At 35.8% G+C, this 15,965-nt stretch overlaps 1 protein-coding gene across 17 annotated transcripts in view; it reads right to left on the bottom strand.

Moving 5' to 3' along the window:
- The window catches only part of EVI5 (ecotropic viral integration site 5), a 234,951-nt gene that overhangs the window by 62,767 nt on the left and 156,219 nt on the right, over nt 1–15,965 (bottom strand). For all 17 annotated transcript variants that reach the window (XM_058716565.1, XM_058716550.1, XM_058716551.1 and 14 more), the window contains 2 exons: nt 13,227–13,373; nt 5,718–5,813 (listed from right to left, as the gene is read on the bottom strand). In XM_058716565.1, coding sequence (XP_058572548.1) covers nt 5,718–5,813; nt 13,227–13,373 — 243 coding nt within the window. The remainder of the gene's footprint in view (nt 1–5,717; nt 5,814–13,226; nt 13,374–15,965) is intronic.

Here is a 15,965-nt window from a genome sequence, read left to right as displayed (position 1 = left end):
GGAAAAAATTTTATTCACAAGAGAGTAATGTTAATTGGAAGAGTTAGTCCAAAGAAATATGAAATATCAAAATATTTGACAGAGTTCTCCCCCTAGTGGAACCTGAAAATGACTGAAAATATTTCCATGACTAAGAACAACCTAAAATGTATTATTCTTATAATTGAAAAAGCAGTTTCAGATTTTAGCAAGAGATCTATTCATGGATCTTAATGTGCATGCAATGAGCAAATGAATGAAAGTTGAATCATCAAAATGTTTACTGAAAACAAATTTACTAAATGCATTAAGAGGGAGCTAGCCATGGAGAACTCAGTAAGAAGAAATACCTTAAAAGCAGAGGACTAGGGGGTACAGAGAAATATCAATTAAGGAAGGCATAGTAGTTAGCGGAATGGTACAGAATTCTGAAAGAATGTGAAAAATTTGAAAAGTGTGTGTATGTGTAGTGGGCAGAGAGGGAGGACGGACAGGTAATGGTGAGAGATGAGATAGGAAATGCAGATTGGGGCAACAATGAGAAGGTAAGCATTTTATGCTGAGGAACTCTGATATGATTTGCTAGGTAAAAGACAGTCAATAAAAGTTTTTTATGTTGTAGAAAGCTAATTCTGATAGCTTTGTGGAAGAGCTGAGGCTAGAGAAAAGAGAACTGGCAAGGAAGTTACTACAACAGTTCAGGTAAGGCTGGGGACAGAAGAATTCAGGGAATTGCTGGGGGAATAGAAAGGCTAAGAAAGAGTGAAAGAAAAGTTTCTGAAATTAAAATTACCTTTGATTTAGTTTTAGATTTACTCAGCACTTTTCTCTTTTGAAGGAACTGAAGAGCTAGGCAAGACACATCAGTCTGTATGAGTTATTAAAAATTATCTGAAAGCCAATCTACAAGAGTAGGTGAGTAGGTAAAAGGTTGGTAGAAATGTTAACTAGCACAAGCATTTTGTAAAAATAATTTGGTATTATCCAGTAAAGTTGAAAGCTTATATACTCTCTCTATATATATAGCCTTGATGTAAAGGGCTAAAAAAAACGTGTAAGTGAAGTTTCTACTAGGTTGAACAATTCAGTAAGAGATGATACCATTGACCAAGACTTGAGATACAGGGGCATCTGAGTGGCTCAGTTAGTTAAACGTCCCAACTCTTGCTTTCAGCTCAGGTCATGATCTCACAGTTTGTGAGACTGAGCCCTCCATTAGGCTCTGCTCTGACAGTGTGAAGCCTGCTTGGGATTCTCTCTCTCTGCCTGTCCCCCACTCATGCTCTCTGTCTCTCTCTTGCTCAAAATAAATAAATAAAATTAAAAAAAAAAAAAAAAAAAAGAAGGCTTAATACAAAAAAAAATTTGGAGGGAATGAAATAGGAACACATACAATTAAAAAAAAGTTTTTTAATGTTTATTCTATTTTTGAGAGACAGAGAGAGACAGAGCGTGAGTGGGGGAAGGGCAGAGAGAGAGGGAGACACAGAATCCGAAAGCAAGCTCCAGGCTCTGAACTGACAGCAGAGAGCCCGATGCAGGGCTCCAACTTATGGACCAGGAGATCATGACCTGAGCCGAAATCGGACGCTTAACTGACTGCGCCACCCAGGCACTCCTAGGAACACATATAATTTTAAACATGTTGAATTTGAAATGCCTGTGCAACTTCTGGGGGGAGTGGTCTACTGTCCATTAAAACTATTACTCCACTCATCAAAAGATACAAGTTAGAAAACAACAATGAAAGACAAGTCAGAGTAGGAGTAGGTATTTGCAAAACATAATCTCAATAAATAAAGAACTACACATCCAAAGAAAAACACAACCCAGTAGAAAAATATATACAAAAAGACTTTAGCAGGTACTTTAAAAAAGAGGAAATCTAAGTGGCCAATATCATTAGCGATCAGGTAAATGGCAATTAAAACCATGACAAAATATCAATGTGTACCCATCAGAATGGCACAAGTTAAAGCATCTCTCACCACCAAGTGTTGAAGAGGATATGGAACAAGCAAGAACTTTCATATGCTGCTGCTGGGAGTTTAAACTGGTACAAGCCCTTTGGAAAATAAAGTTGAAGATGTGCATGCTCTGTGACACAACTATTCCACACTTTGGAATAGTTTTGGTATACATGCTAGAGAAACATGTACATGTGGTCAGTATAGTGCACAAGATTGCTCATAATCACAGCACTGTTCAAAACAGTCCCAACTGGGAAACACCCAAATGACCACTAATATTAAAATGGAGAGATACATTATGATGTTTTCATAAAATGGAACATGTACAACAATAAAAATGATTACTCTTTCTAAAATAATGTTGAACAAAGAACAGACAAAAATTAAAATATTCAATAAGACTCTACTCAAAATTCAGAAACAGGGAAAATTAAACTGTACAGAAAGGCATATAAAGATGACACAATTATAAGGAAAAGCAAAGGAGCGATTACCAAAAAACTCAAGATAAGGGAGTAGGGTATGATTGGGTAGACTTCTGGGGTATAGGCAATATCCTCTATCTTGACCTGAACAGTGATTATATGGGTAATGTGTTTACCCATATTATGTTGTTGCTTTGTATTATGAACTTCTCTGTATGTTGTATTAGTATTTTTTAAAATGGCTTTTAAAAAAGGTTTAAAAATTATTGGGGAAACATGCTATGCCTGGAGTTACATTAGGATTTGTTGTCATACAAGATAGCTCCTGAAGCCATGTGAGACCTTTCATTTGAGCACAGCTCTCAAAAAGCCAAAAACTTGGATTTTCAGAAGAATATAAACATTCAGAACTGAATGTTTAGACTGAAAAACAATAAACAAGAAAGAAGAGAGGCAAAATTGAGTGGTGCAGGAAAGCCAAGAGAGGAGAGAATGTAAAGAGGATGATTGGCTAACAATGACAAATGAAATAAACTCAAGCAGGATAAATACTGAAAAAGTGCCAATGAATTTAGCAATTAGGATGCCAGTGATTATTTAATCAAAAGCCATTTGATGCCAACATACTCCTGATGGTAAAAATTTCATGGATTTTCTTTTCTATTTTTCAAAACAGATGTTATATTTCATTTTAAACAAGACATGCCACATATCAGGCTCTTCGTTTTAATTACTATTTCAGAATAAATAAAAAGAGTGATATAAATCTTGCTGTTTGTGACTAAGATGTACAGAAATGTAGCAAAATTTTATAATTTTCTTGATGTTGGAAAACTACAGGCTTAAACTAGAACTGCCTGTGATACCATGATTTAAATTGCTGATTACAAATATATTATGCAGTCAGTTCATGTCTAAAGTTTTCCTGCATATGTGTTACTTTACAGGGAATATTACCAACAGAACACAAAAGCTATCTTTTTATAAACTTATACAAATCATAATGTGTTTTTAATTACTTTTGATGCAGATCAAAAGATGAGGCTATAATATATATGTCTTAAAAACTAAGCAAATTCTGAACTGAAATTTAAGACCAAAGGATATTTCAAGTAGGAAGAAATTCTAGATGCTGTAGCAAAAACTCTATTATAGCTTGGAACAGAATATAACACATTTTTAAAGAAATTAGATTTTAAGCATAATACTTTTCCCATATTAGAAATTTACTACCTTATACTGTATAAGAAATAAGACATAGAGTGAAAAAAACATTTCTTTTTGAATTCTCTTTTGAAAATTGCTTTGGCAATGTACGAATATGATAAACTTTCACTCAAAATTGGACTGAGAGCAGAGGCAACGAAAGAAGAAGTAGGAAATTAGTTAGCCATCCAAAGGAATGAAATTTTGACATTTGCAATGATGAGGATAGGGGCACCTGGGTGGCTCAGTTTGTTAGGCGTCCAACTCTTGGTTTTGGCTCAGGTCATCATCTCACAGTTCAGTTCATGGGTTTGAGCCCCACATTGGGCTCTTTGCTGGCAGTGTAGGGCCTGCCTGGGATTCTCTCTCTCCTTCTCTCTCTGCCCCTCCCCCACGTGCTCCTTCTCTCTTTCGGTCTCTCTCTCATAATAAATAAACTCTAAAAAACAATGATGTGGATGGAGGTAGAGTGTATTATGGCAAGCAAAATAAGTCAGGCAGCGAAAGACAATACTACATGATTTCACTCATGTGGAATTTAAGAAAACAGATGAACATATGGGAAGGGGGGGGAAAAAAGAGAGAGAGCGAAATAAACCATAAGAGACTCTTAACTATATAGAACAAACAGGGTAGATAAATGGGTGATGGGTATTAAGGAGGGCATTTGTTGTGCTGAGCATACAGTGTTATATGTTAAGTGATGAATCACTAAATTCTACTCCTGAAAACACTATTACACTATGTTAACTAATCAGAATTTAAATAAAAATTTGAAAAGGGTGGGGGGGGGGAATAGGTAAATTTAACAAAAATAAAAACTTTTGTGCATCAAAAAACAATAAGAGAACAAACAGGCAACCCAAAGGAAGGGAGAAAACATTTGCAAATTATAGTCTGATAAGGAACTGACACTGAGAATATATAAGCAACTTCTACAACTCAACAACAACCTGATTCTGTAAAGAAAATACACAAATGGCAAATAAGCAAATGAAAAGACGGTCAACATCACTAATCATTAGGGAAATGCAAATCAAAACCACAATGAGCTACCACTTCACACCGATCAGGATGGCTATTATAAAAAAACAAACAAGCAACAACAAAACCCCCAGAAAATTGACAAGTGTTGGTGAGGATGTGGCGAAATAAGAACCTTGTGCATTGGCTAGTGAGAATGTAAAATGGTGCTATGGCAAATAGTACAGCAATTCTTTAAAAAGTTAAACACAAAATTATCACATGATCCATCAATGCCACTTCTGGGTAAACCCCAAAGAATTGAAAGCAGGGATTCAAACGGATGTGTACAACCATGTTCATAGCGGCATTAACACAATAGCCAAAAGGAGGAAGCAACCCAAGTGTTCACCAATGGATAAATAGATAAACAAAATGTGGTATACACATACAACGGAATATCACTCAGTCTTAAAAAGGAAATACATGTTTTCACATACAACATGGATAAACCTTGATGACATTATGCTAAGTGAAATAAGCCAGTCACAAAAAGACAAATACTGTATCATCTTACTTATATGACGTACCTAGAATAATCTAATTCAGAGATGAAAAGCAGAATGGTGGTTTCTGGGGGTTTGGGGAAGAGGGGTATTAGGACATGTTCAATAGGTCAACTTCCAATTTTGCAAGATGAAAAGAGATCTGGAGACTGGTTGCAGAACTGTATACTTTAAAAGAGTAAATTTTATGTTAAATGTATTTTACCACAACCAAAAAAATGGACTTGGAAATGAACAAGTGTTGAAAATAACAATCACTCGGAGCACCTGGGGGGCTCAGTAGGTTAAGCATCTGGCTTTGGCTCAGGTCAAGATCTCACCGTCGTGAGTTCAAACCCCGCATTGGGCTTTGTGCTGACACTTCAGAGCCTGGAGCCTACTTCGGATTCTGTGCCTCCCTCTCCCTCACCCCCTCCTCCACTCGCATTCTGTCTCTCTCTCAAAAATAAATAAACATTAAAAAAAAATTAAAAAAACAGAAACAAACACAAAAAAAATAACAATCACAGTTATTAGGAGGAAGATGTAAATGGTGCAGGAAAGGGGGCAGAGGGAAGGAGAAACTATTGCCTTATTTTTGTGTGTCCTTTATTATTTTCATATGGTACCTGGATTTCCAGCTCAGCAATGTGCTGCTGTAATTCAGCCACAGCAGCTATGCTATCTGCTTCCCGGAGTCTCACAGCCATCACTTCTTCCTTGTTCTAGGGAAGAAACAAAATAAACCAAAAATAAACCATGTAATAAACCAAAAATAAAACATAAACACTTGTAATCTGCTTCAAATTTAAAAAATAACAAATAGATTAAATGAGAGAAAAAAATTGCCATTATCTCCTGAACTTGATATAAAATGAAGACCAAATATATAGAATAGCATTCCATCTTTAAGCATTGAGAAACACCACTCATGGGGTGCCTGGGTGGCTCAGTAGGTTAAGTGTCCAACTTTGGCTCAGCTCATGATCTCACAGTTCATGAGTTTGAGTCCCACGTTGGGCTCTGTGCTAACAGCTCAGAGCCTGGAGCCTGCTTCCGATTCTGTGTCTCCCTCTCTCTCTTTCTATGCCCCTCCCTGGCTCGTGCACGGTCTCTCTCTCAAAAATAAATAAAAATAAACACCACTCATATAAGTAAATGTTGCATAAAATGTTAAAATAAAAATGAACTTAATTAATTAAAAATTCGTATCACTGTTGACTGTGAAAGCTGCTCATTTTTTATGTAAGAGCAAATATTGGGGACCCTGGGTGGTTCACTCGGTTAAGCATCCGACTTCGGCTCAGGTCATGATTTCATGATTCATGGGTTGAAGCCCCACAGCAGACTCTGCTGACAGCTCAAAGCCTGGAGCCTGCTTGGGATTCTGTGCCTCCCACTCTCTCTGCCCCTTGCCCACTCATGCTGACTCTCTCTCTCTTGCTCTCTCTCTCTCAAAAATAAAGAAACACTTAAAAAATTAAAAAAAAAAATATTGACAACTTTCAAATACCTAATGAGGACAACAGATTAACAGGCAATATGGATGCTGAGAGAGTATATTAGCTAGACAATATTTAAAAATTATATTCTTTCTGAGGCAATAAATGTCAATGAATTTTTACATTATGCTAAAGAGAACTGAAATTAGATTATATCATAATTCTAACCTTCCTAGGAAAAGTATAATATTTAACTCTACTACCTCAAAATTTCATAAAGAAAAACCCCAAAACTGTATTCTACAATATCTGTGCCAAATTATACTGATCCAGAAGTAACAAAATATGAAAAAAATACTTTAGAGAAATATAGAGTATACAAAAATATTTTGCTCCTCCATTTACTTCAGTTGCAATTTAGCAATCATTAGTATAAAAAATATACAGGGTGGTAACCTTAGGAGAAATTTAGCACCAACCATGGGAGAGAGCCACCTAAAACACTTTATCCTTCAGGTTAGCCTTCAAATGACTGCAGTCTCATAAGAGACTCTAAACTCTAAACTCTAGAGAGCACCGGCTAAACTGCTCCTGAATTTCTGATTTATAGAAACTCTAGGATATTAGTGCTTATTGCTATTTTAAGCCACTAAGTTTTAGAAGTAATTTTTTAAAAAGTAATACAGGGGTGCCTGGGTGGCTCAGTTAAGCATCCAACTTTTGATTTCAACTCAGGTCATGACCTTATGGTTCATGAGATGGAGCCCCTCATCAGTCGTCTGTGCTGACAAGCAGAAGCCTGCTTGGGGTTCTCTCTCTCCCTCTCTCTCTCTGCCCTGCCCCAGCCCATATGCACTTACTCACTCTCTCTCAAAATAAACATTAAAAAATAGTAATAGAGGGGCACCTGGGTGGTTTAGTCGGTTAAGCGTCTGACTTTGGCTCAGGTCATGATCTCACAGTCCGTTGAGTTCGAGCCCCACGTCAGGCTCTGTGCTGACAGCTCGGAGCCTGGAGCCTGCTTCAGATTCTGTGTCTCCCTTTCTCTCTCTCTGACCCTCCCCCATTCATGCTTTGTCTCTCTCTATCTCAAAAATAAATAAAAACATTAAAAAAAAAATTAAGAGGTTGCCTTCTAAAAAAAAAAAATAGTAATAGAGAACTACTACTTTACTAATGTTAATTAACAATTTATAAAAATTATACTAATCAAAATTATTTTATGTAAATTACATATACATTTAGCCATGTAAATTTATTAAGACTTTCAAATGTATATTATAAATTACATGAAATTATGTTAATCAAGTAAAAAACCCAAAATTTACCTTAATCTTCCCCCTCTCTAATCACCAAGTCTTATTGGTTCTCTATAAAAATAGATTGTGAATTTATCTATTTCTCTTTATTTAAATGCTAACAGCTGGGCCCAAGCTAGCTACTCTTTCCTGTGCTATTTCCTGATGATCTCATATCACATCTCTCTCCAACCTCACCTTAAACCTACCTCCACACACAATGGCATGTATATTCCTTTAAAAAATAACTACATTAATTGCTACAAGCAATATCCCCTAATAAATGCTTAAATGCTAAAATTAGTTGCTGAAACTTTAAGCATATATGCATAGTCTTAAAATAGTTCCCCCCAAATATTTATTAATTACTGTGGTGGTTTTAACATATACCCACAAATTCTTTAATACTTTTTCCTTTTTTTTTTCTTTTTTTTAAACGTTTATTTATTTTTGAGACAGAGAGAGACAGAGCATGAACGGGGGAGGGTCAGAGAGAGAGAGAGGGAGACACAGAATCGGAAACAGGCTCCGGGCTCTGAGCTGTCAGCACAGAGCCCGACATGGGGCCCGAACTCACGAACCGCGAGATCATGACCTGAGCCAAAGTCGGATGTTTAACCTAGACTGAGCCACCCAGGCGCCCCTAATACTTTTTCCTTGAGGAGGTATGGCTTAACACCCCTGCCTGCCATCAGACTGCAGGCTGGACTTAGTAACTTGCTTATAATGAACTGAGTATAAGAGAAAAAAAGTTCTGTAGTGGAGAAAGCTGGCAGACACCAACTTAAATGACCAAGGTTACCAGCATTAACCGTAAGATATATTTATACGAAGTGTCTTCTGATATGATGTGCTGAGAAGGACACTTCAACTCTGTATTCTTTCCTAAAATACATAACCTCAGTCTAATCAGGAGAAAACAGACAATCCCAAACTGAGGGATATTCTACAAAATATCTGACCAGTATTCTTCAATAGTCAAGGTAAGGAAAGATAAGAAAGCATTAAGAAACTGTCACAGAATGGAAGAGATGGAGATATAATGAGGAAATTTGAATGAAGTCTATAGTTTAGTAATAACATTGTACCATCATTCATTTCTCAGTACTGATAAATGTACCATGTTAGACGTTAACATGTAAGATGTCAACATTAGAAGAAGCTGATTAAAAGGCATATGGTAACTCTATGTACTATTTTTGCTGCTTTTGTGTAAACATAAAAATATTTCAAAATTAACAGTGAAAAAAAGAAATCTGAAGCAAATACAGCAAAACAGAAAAAAAAAAAAAAGTCAGTTGATTTCCTGCTTAAAACCTTCAGTGGCCTCCCACAGCATGGACTCTAAAATTTTACATGGTAAGAAGTGGAATCCCAACCTGCTTCTCTAGCTTTATTTCATTAGCTTTTTGCTTTATAGAAGTCTCAGCAAACAGGTTCTTTCCTATTTTTGGATCTTGAACTCTGTGACCTTTTTCATGTGAGGATCTTCCCCTGGCTCTTCATATGGTTGCTTCTGTCCTATTCTTCACATCCCACCTTTGATACCACTTCCTAGCACTCCATTCTCCTTACCTCCCACTTTATAATACATCATTCGTGATAATCCTATGTGTTTTTTACTTTACTGTCTCACTAAACATTGTGTCCACCTTCTTCACTACTGAATCCCCAGTGCCTATAAGACTGACAAATAAAAGCTGCCCAAGTATTTGACAAATACATAATTAGATGCCATCCTTCTTTGAAGTCTCATAATCTCACCTCCTCCCAATCCTATTTGAGAATCACTGTTGTAAAATATACAAAACATGTCCTAAAATAGCATCTATTTAGAATGAAAAGTCTGGCTATATACTTTGTAAGTAACACAATAGAGAAACAGGTATTATCATGCCCTGCTGGTCAAAGTACAAAATGGCACAACTGTCAGGAGTGTTATCTGACAAAATCTATGAAACTACAAATATATTTACCCACTGACCAAACAATCAAATTACAGGAACACATAGATATACCTCTATAGGAATATGTAGATATAACTCTATATGTCTGAAATTATATATGTATAAGGTTATTCACTATACAGTGCCTGTGACAGCAAAACACTGGGAACAATCCATGTGCACACCAATAAGGACCTAAGCACATCCATGCAATGGAAAACAATATACCTTAGAAACTAATAAGACTCTTCAAGCACTGATATTGAAAGCTCTACGAAATATAGTGACAAAAAATAAAAACAAAAATAAAAAAAGAAGAGCATACAGTATGTTAACTTTCATGTAAGAAAGTGAAAACAGGGGCGCCTGGGTGGCTCAGTCGGTTAAGCAGCCGACTTCGGCTCAGGTCATGATCTCACGGTCCGTGAGTTCAAGCCCCGCGTCGGGCTCTGTGCTGACAGCTCGGAGCCTGGAGCCTGTTTCAGATTCTGTGTCTCCCTCTCTCTGACCCTCCCCCATTCATGCTCTGTCTCAAAAATAAATAAACGTTAAAAAAATTTTTTTTAAATTATTAAATAAATAAATAAATAAATAAATAAATAAATAAAAGTGAAAAGAAAAATTATATATTTTTACTTGCTAGTATTTGCCTAAAAGACACTCTAAAAGGATGTATCAGAAAATAATAAAAGCAGTTACCTAACAAAAAGTAAAAGGGGTATGTGGTAGAATCAGAAACATGAGGTAAAAGGGGACGGATTGCTTTGATTTATACTCAGTTAAACAATCAAAGCATTACGAGTATGTATTAAGCTAGCAAAATTTATATTATATATAAGCAACAGGTTTATTTTCTTCCTGTTTCCTTCCTATCATTATTCCATGTAGGCATAATGTTATAATCATAGTAAAATACTTTGATTTTCCTCACTTAAAATTTCTTATCATACAATTTTGCAAATTCATAATTAATACATCTTTTCTCATGGACATACATATATCTATGTCTATATATCTCTCTATATTTGTAGAACCAGAAAATTTAAAATATTTGTCATCTTCAAATTTATATTTATGTAGCAAATCCCATAATCTCATTACTAAAATCTTATCTTGGAACTTCAGATTTTTTAGATTTTAGAAAAGTAATAAGGTACATACCTTAGTAGTATTAGTGGCACCTTAGTATTCTCTAGTGGCAACAACACCCATAATGAAACAGTATGCTCAGTGTTAAACACAATGAAACAGTAAAGTATAAAAATGCACACCAAGTGGGATACAATAAAAATTATCCAAATGAATGTGTGTGAAATTTATGAGAAAACGTTTGGGTTTCAGAGTATTCTGATTTTTCATATTGGAGATCACAGACTTGTACTAGTTTCATTTTTAAGTGGGAATATTCAAACACAGTTATAGAGAGAAAATAACATTAATATTAAAAACAGTATCCTGATATTTTACATAAATGAAAAATAAAATGAACCTGAATAATTATTTACCAACAAATTATAAGCTATAATCATGTAGAACTAAATGAAAATTAATAAGGGGTGCTTGGGTGGCTCAGTCAGTTGAGCATCTGACTCTTGATTTTGGCTCAGGTCATGATCTCACAGTTTCGTAAATTTGAGCCCCTCTTAGGGATCTGCACTGACAGGGCGCAGCCGGTTTGAGATTCTCCCTCTCTCTCTGCTCCTCCCCCACTCACGTCCTGTCTCTCTGAAAATAAAAACCTTAAAAAAATAAATGAAAATTAATCAGATTTACACAATTAAAGGACTAGCTTCCTTGAAAAAGTTAGGTTTGTTCCTGAACTATTCCAAGATAACAAGGTAAATATATACACTTAATTAGAATGTACTAGGTGCTAGGGTAACAACACACTGGTCATTCTCAAAATCTACAAAAGGTGTTACAAAAGATTGAATAAATCAATATACAGTGTAAACACAGGGGGAGACAGGGGAACCAGCATCTTTAACCTATTTTACAGATTTATTAATGAACAGCTAAAGATTAAACAAAATATATACTGGTTCTTAAAATTCTCTAAAATTCTGAATCTGAGCCCATTGCTTAAATTAAAAAAATACATATATGTATATATATTTTCATCAGCAAATTCAACAAATATTTATTTCCAAAGGACACTTTACTTAGCTTAAGTTACTAAGGCATTTGAGGAGCAATATTAAATCAAGTCATAGTGTTATCAACCAATGTTTAAGGAAAACTTACACCAGTAATGAAAAAAGATTAAGTTTAGTTCTTTATTAAAAATAAGTCAGCATAGACGATACAGCATCATAAAAACTCAATCACACATTAGAAAGACGAATCAAATTGATACAACCTCATGTCACATCACTTTATTTTTAAATTAGTCTAGTTATAACTTTCCAGAGGTACTAATTTTAAGTTAGTACAAATTTCAGTACTGCCTACAGATTTCTGTCAGTGTAAATTGTAACAGCCATGCATATTTATTAGGATGTAATTTCATCTCTGGATTTCAGTGACACTGATAAACCATTCAAGCTTCACTCTTGGTTTTTAATGACACCAGAACAAGTTGATGGAATTACAGCTTTACATGTGCCATTGAAAGTCTTATTTCTTATCATAGAATAATAAGGCTGAAATCTCTAAAGGGCATCATTCCTGCTATCTCACCATGGAAAGATGGATGACTAGTTTATTTTTAAAATTCCGTAACTTGTCTTCAGTAATCCATTCTAATGCTCAGATCACAGTCATCTCTTTAGTTATTTCTCTCTCTCTCAAACACACATACACTATCTCTTTCACTTTCTCTCTCCTTTTACCCCACTCCACATCCCCTCACCCTCTCACCACTGTTATACTGTAGATTAATTTCAAGAAAAAATTTACTTGCATTCAAATATTTTTTGATGCTTTATAAATCCAAACACTTTACACACACAAAATTTAAAAAAAAAAAAATTAAAGTAATGGGAAATGCACACAATTTCTCCAACCCATTGGTATATACAAACTTCTTTTGCTTTCTACCCAGAAAACATTTATCAATACTGAATGTCTACTGATAAGGTACCAATCAAAGCAGAGTTGCCCTAACCTCTCTACATTACCTATCTTTTTGGTTACGATTTTTAAAACTTCGTTTTTAAAGGGTTACAAGTCAAAATAAAAATTGTACAGAGATATCAATTTTCAACCACCTGGCTAACTTAATTCCCTACACTAGCATTTAACCAAGTAGGTGAAAATGAAGTTTCCGGCCTGAAATCCACCTCAAGGCATGATGAGTTAACCTTGTCTGAAAGCAACCACCAAACCAAGTTCAGGAAAAGTTGGAAACAAAGCTAGTTCTTTTTGGTTTTATTTGGTTTTAAGACAATAATGAGACAAAACAAAAAGGCATTATTATATTGACAAAAACATTAGGTAGTTGATATATTTACCTTGCATTCAATCTCTGCTTGTTTGCGCTTTGCTTCACTTAATTGAGTAAGTAGTCCTTTGTTCTGTGCGGAAAGATACTGCACCTTCTCATGTAGACTGATCACCTCTTGTTCTGCTCTTCGAAGATGGTTACTATTGATCTGATTCTAGTAATTAAAAATATAAATACTCAGACTATAAAGACCCGAAAAAACTTATATATTTCTACCTCTCCATTTTATACCTCAGTAACATTATATAAAATGTTATTATTAGTTACAGATAAAGTTTTTTTTAACAAATAGTTAAATACTAAAAAGAAAAAAGTATACAAGTGCTTTAAAAATCAAGCCATCCAGGGGCGCCTGGGTGGCTCAGTTGGTTAAGCGTCTGACTTCGGCTCAGGTCATGATCTCACGGTCCATGAGTTCGAGCCCCGCGTCGGGCTCTGTGCTGACAGCTCAGAGCCTGGAGCCTGCTTCTGATTCTGAGTCTCCCTCTCTCTCTCTGACCCTCCCCCGTTCATGCTCTGTCTCTCTCTGTCTCAAAAATAAATAAACATTAAAAAAAAATTAAAAAAAAAAAATCAAGCCATCCAAAAGAATACTTAAGGTCCATATCAAAAACTCTTCCTACAGCTCAATATTTCCATTTATACAATAAATATCTATAAACTTTAAGAATGTTTACACAGAACTTGAAGGTATTAAATTGTGCAACAGGCAGTGTCACACAAATGAGTAGATACAGGAATATGATGAATTTGACTCCTATTTCCAGTTCTCAAAAGAAAGTACAGACTGACTGAAAAGTACCATCACCATTTACTGAACTGTAAAATCCCTGATGTCATAAAATGTGTCATGTGCACTTTTACATTCCTCCCATGTACAGCACAGTCTTTTTATAGAGCATGGACTGGTTTTGAACTCTGACTTGTTATTTGGTCATTATCTAAACTAGTTATAATATTTGAGTCTCTATTTCCTCATCTGAAAAATGTATATAAAAATAAGACCGGGGTGCCTGGGTGGCTTGGTCGGTTAAGCGTCCGACTTCAGCTCAGGTCATGATCTCACGGTCCGTGAGTTCAAGCCCCGCGTTGGGCTCTGTGCTGACAGCTCAGAGCCTGGAGCCTGTTTCAGATTCTGTGTCTCCCTCTCTCTCTGCCCCTCCCCTGTTCATGCTCTGTCTCTCTCTGTCTCAAAAATAAATAAACGTTAAAAAAAAAAATTAAAAAAAAAAAAATAAATAAGACCAATTTTTCATTTAGTTGTCTTTAGTATTAAATGAGAGATTACATGCAGCAGGCCTTAATATATAGGAAGAACTCAATATATGCTAGCTGCTTAATTTATTGTAATTATAGAACATGCTAAGAAATTATATAGACCTTAAGTTGACTGACATGAGGTAGTCTTCCCATTCAAGCTTCATGCAGCCTGATTTCTCTCAACCCCAAAATATTCTATTAGGGGTCTGAAACAGTAGGGATTTTATAACCAAAGACAGGAAAATCTGGCTCCTCATTTTATAGTTTTTCACCCATAGAAAAGTTATCTAATCCCATCCAATTTCAGTACACTGTTATAAGCATAGATATTACCACTCGAATTTAAAGTCTGTGTTATATCTGTCTCTCAAAAATAAATGAAATCTTTAAAAAATTTAAAGTCTATGTTGTAGCAGTCATATGAAAAAAGTTTATGCAAGGAGTCTCACACAATGCCTGAAATTTAACAGATACTTAATAAATCCTTGGTTGTTACTATTATTATATCTATTCTGCCTCACTCTATGAAAATGACCCTGCCTGCAGTTTTTTTTTTGAGCTATTTTTTTTTTCAACGTTTTTTATTTATTTTTGGGACAGAGAGAGACAGAGCATGAACGGGGGAGGGGCAGAGAGAGAGGGAGACACAGAATCGGAAGCAGGCTCCAGGCTCCGAGCCATCAGCCCAGAGCCTGACGCGGGGCTCGAACTCACGGACCGCGAGATCGTGACCTGGCTGAAGTCGGACGCTTAACCGACTGCGCCACCCAGGCGCCCCAAGCTATTTTTTTTTAACGTTTGTTTACTATTGAGAGACAGAGAGACACAAAGCGTGAGTAGGGGAGGGGTAGAGAGAGGGGGAGACACAGAAGCTGAAGTAGGCTCCAGGCTCTGAGCTGTCAGCACAGAGCCTGACATAGGGCTCGAACTCACAAACTGCGAGATCATGACCTGAGCCAAAGTCAGACACTTAACCAACTGAGCCACCCAGGTGCCCCAAACCTGCCTCGGGTTTTAATAAAAAGATCCACATCATCTAATAGATTTAAACTCCAAAACATTCTACCACTTCTGGGTTTCTTCATCCTTACTTTTACTCATCTTCCTGACTCACTATATGTCTACAAAATAAACAGTGAACTTCTTAGTGCTCAAGTACTGAGTACTTACATACAAAATGTTCCACAACCTCTTTTTACTATCTTTCCTCCTACCACTAAACAAATAACCACACTTGAGAGGGACACACCTTCAACATAAGCTGCAAACAATTCCCACAAATAGAACTCCTCCTTGCACCACTCAATACAAGTCCATGACCCATCATCACAAACTATACACATTAAACAAAACGCCAAATTGATGATGAGTGAGAAACAGTAGAAAAAAGGATAGCAATGACAGATTTTTTTAAAACTCTAGATAACAAAATAATCATGTAAGGACTTTATATAAAATATTTTGTTTAAAATTTTTAGACATAGGG

Source organism: Neofelis nebulosa, chromosome 2 (assembly GCF_028018385.1).
Source record: "Neofelis nebulosa isolate mNeoNeb1 chromosome 2, mNeoNeb1.pri, whole genome shotgun sequence".
In the NCBI taxonomy this organism is placed as follows: domain Eukaryota; kingdom Metazoa; phylum Chordata; class Mammalia; order Carnivora; family Felidae; genus Neofelis; species Neofelis nebulosa.
The sequence above is the reverse complement of the archived record's forward strand: the minus strand, read 5'-3'. Positions and strand labels throughout refer to the sequence as shown.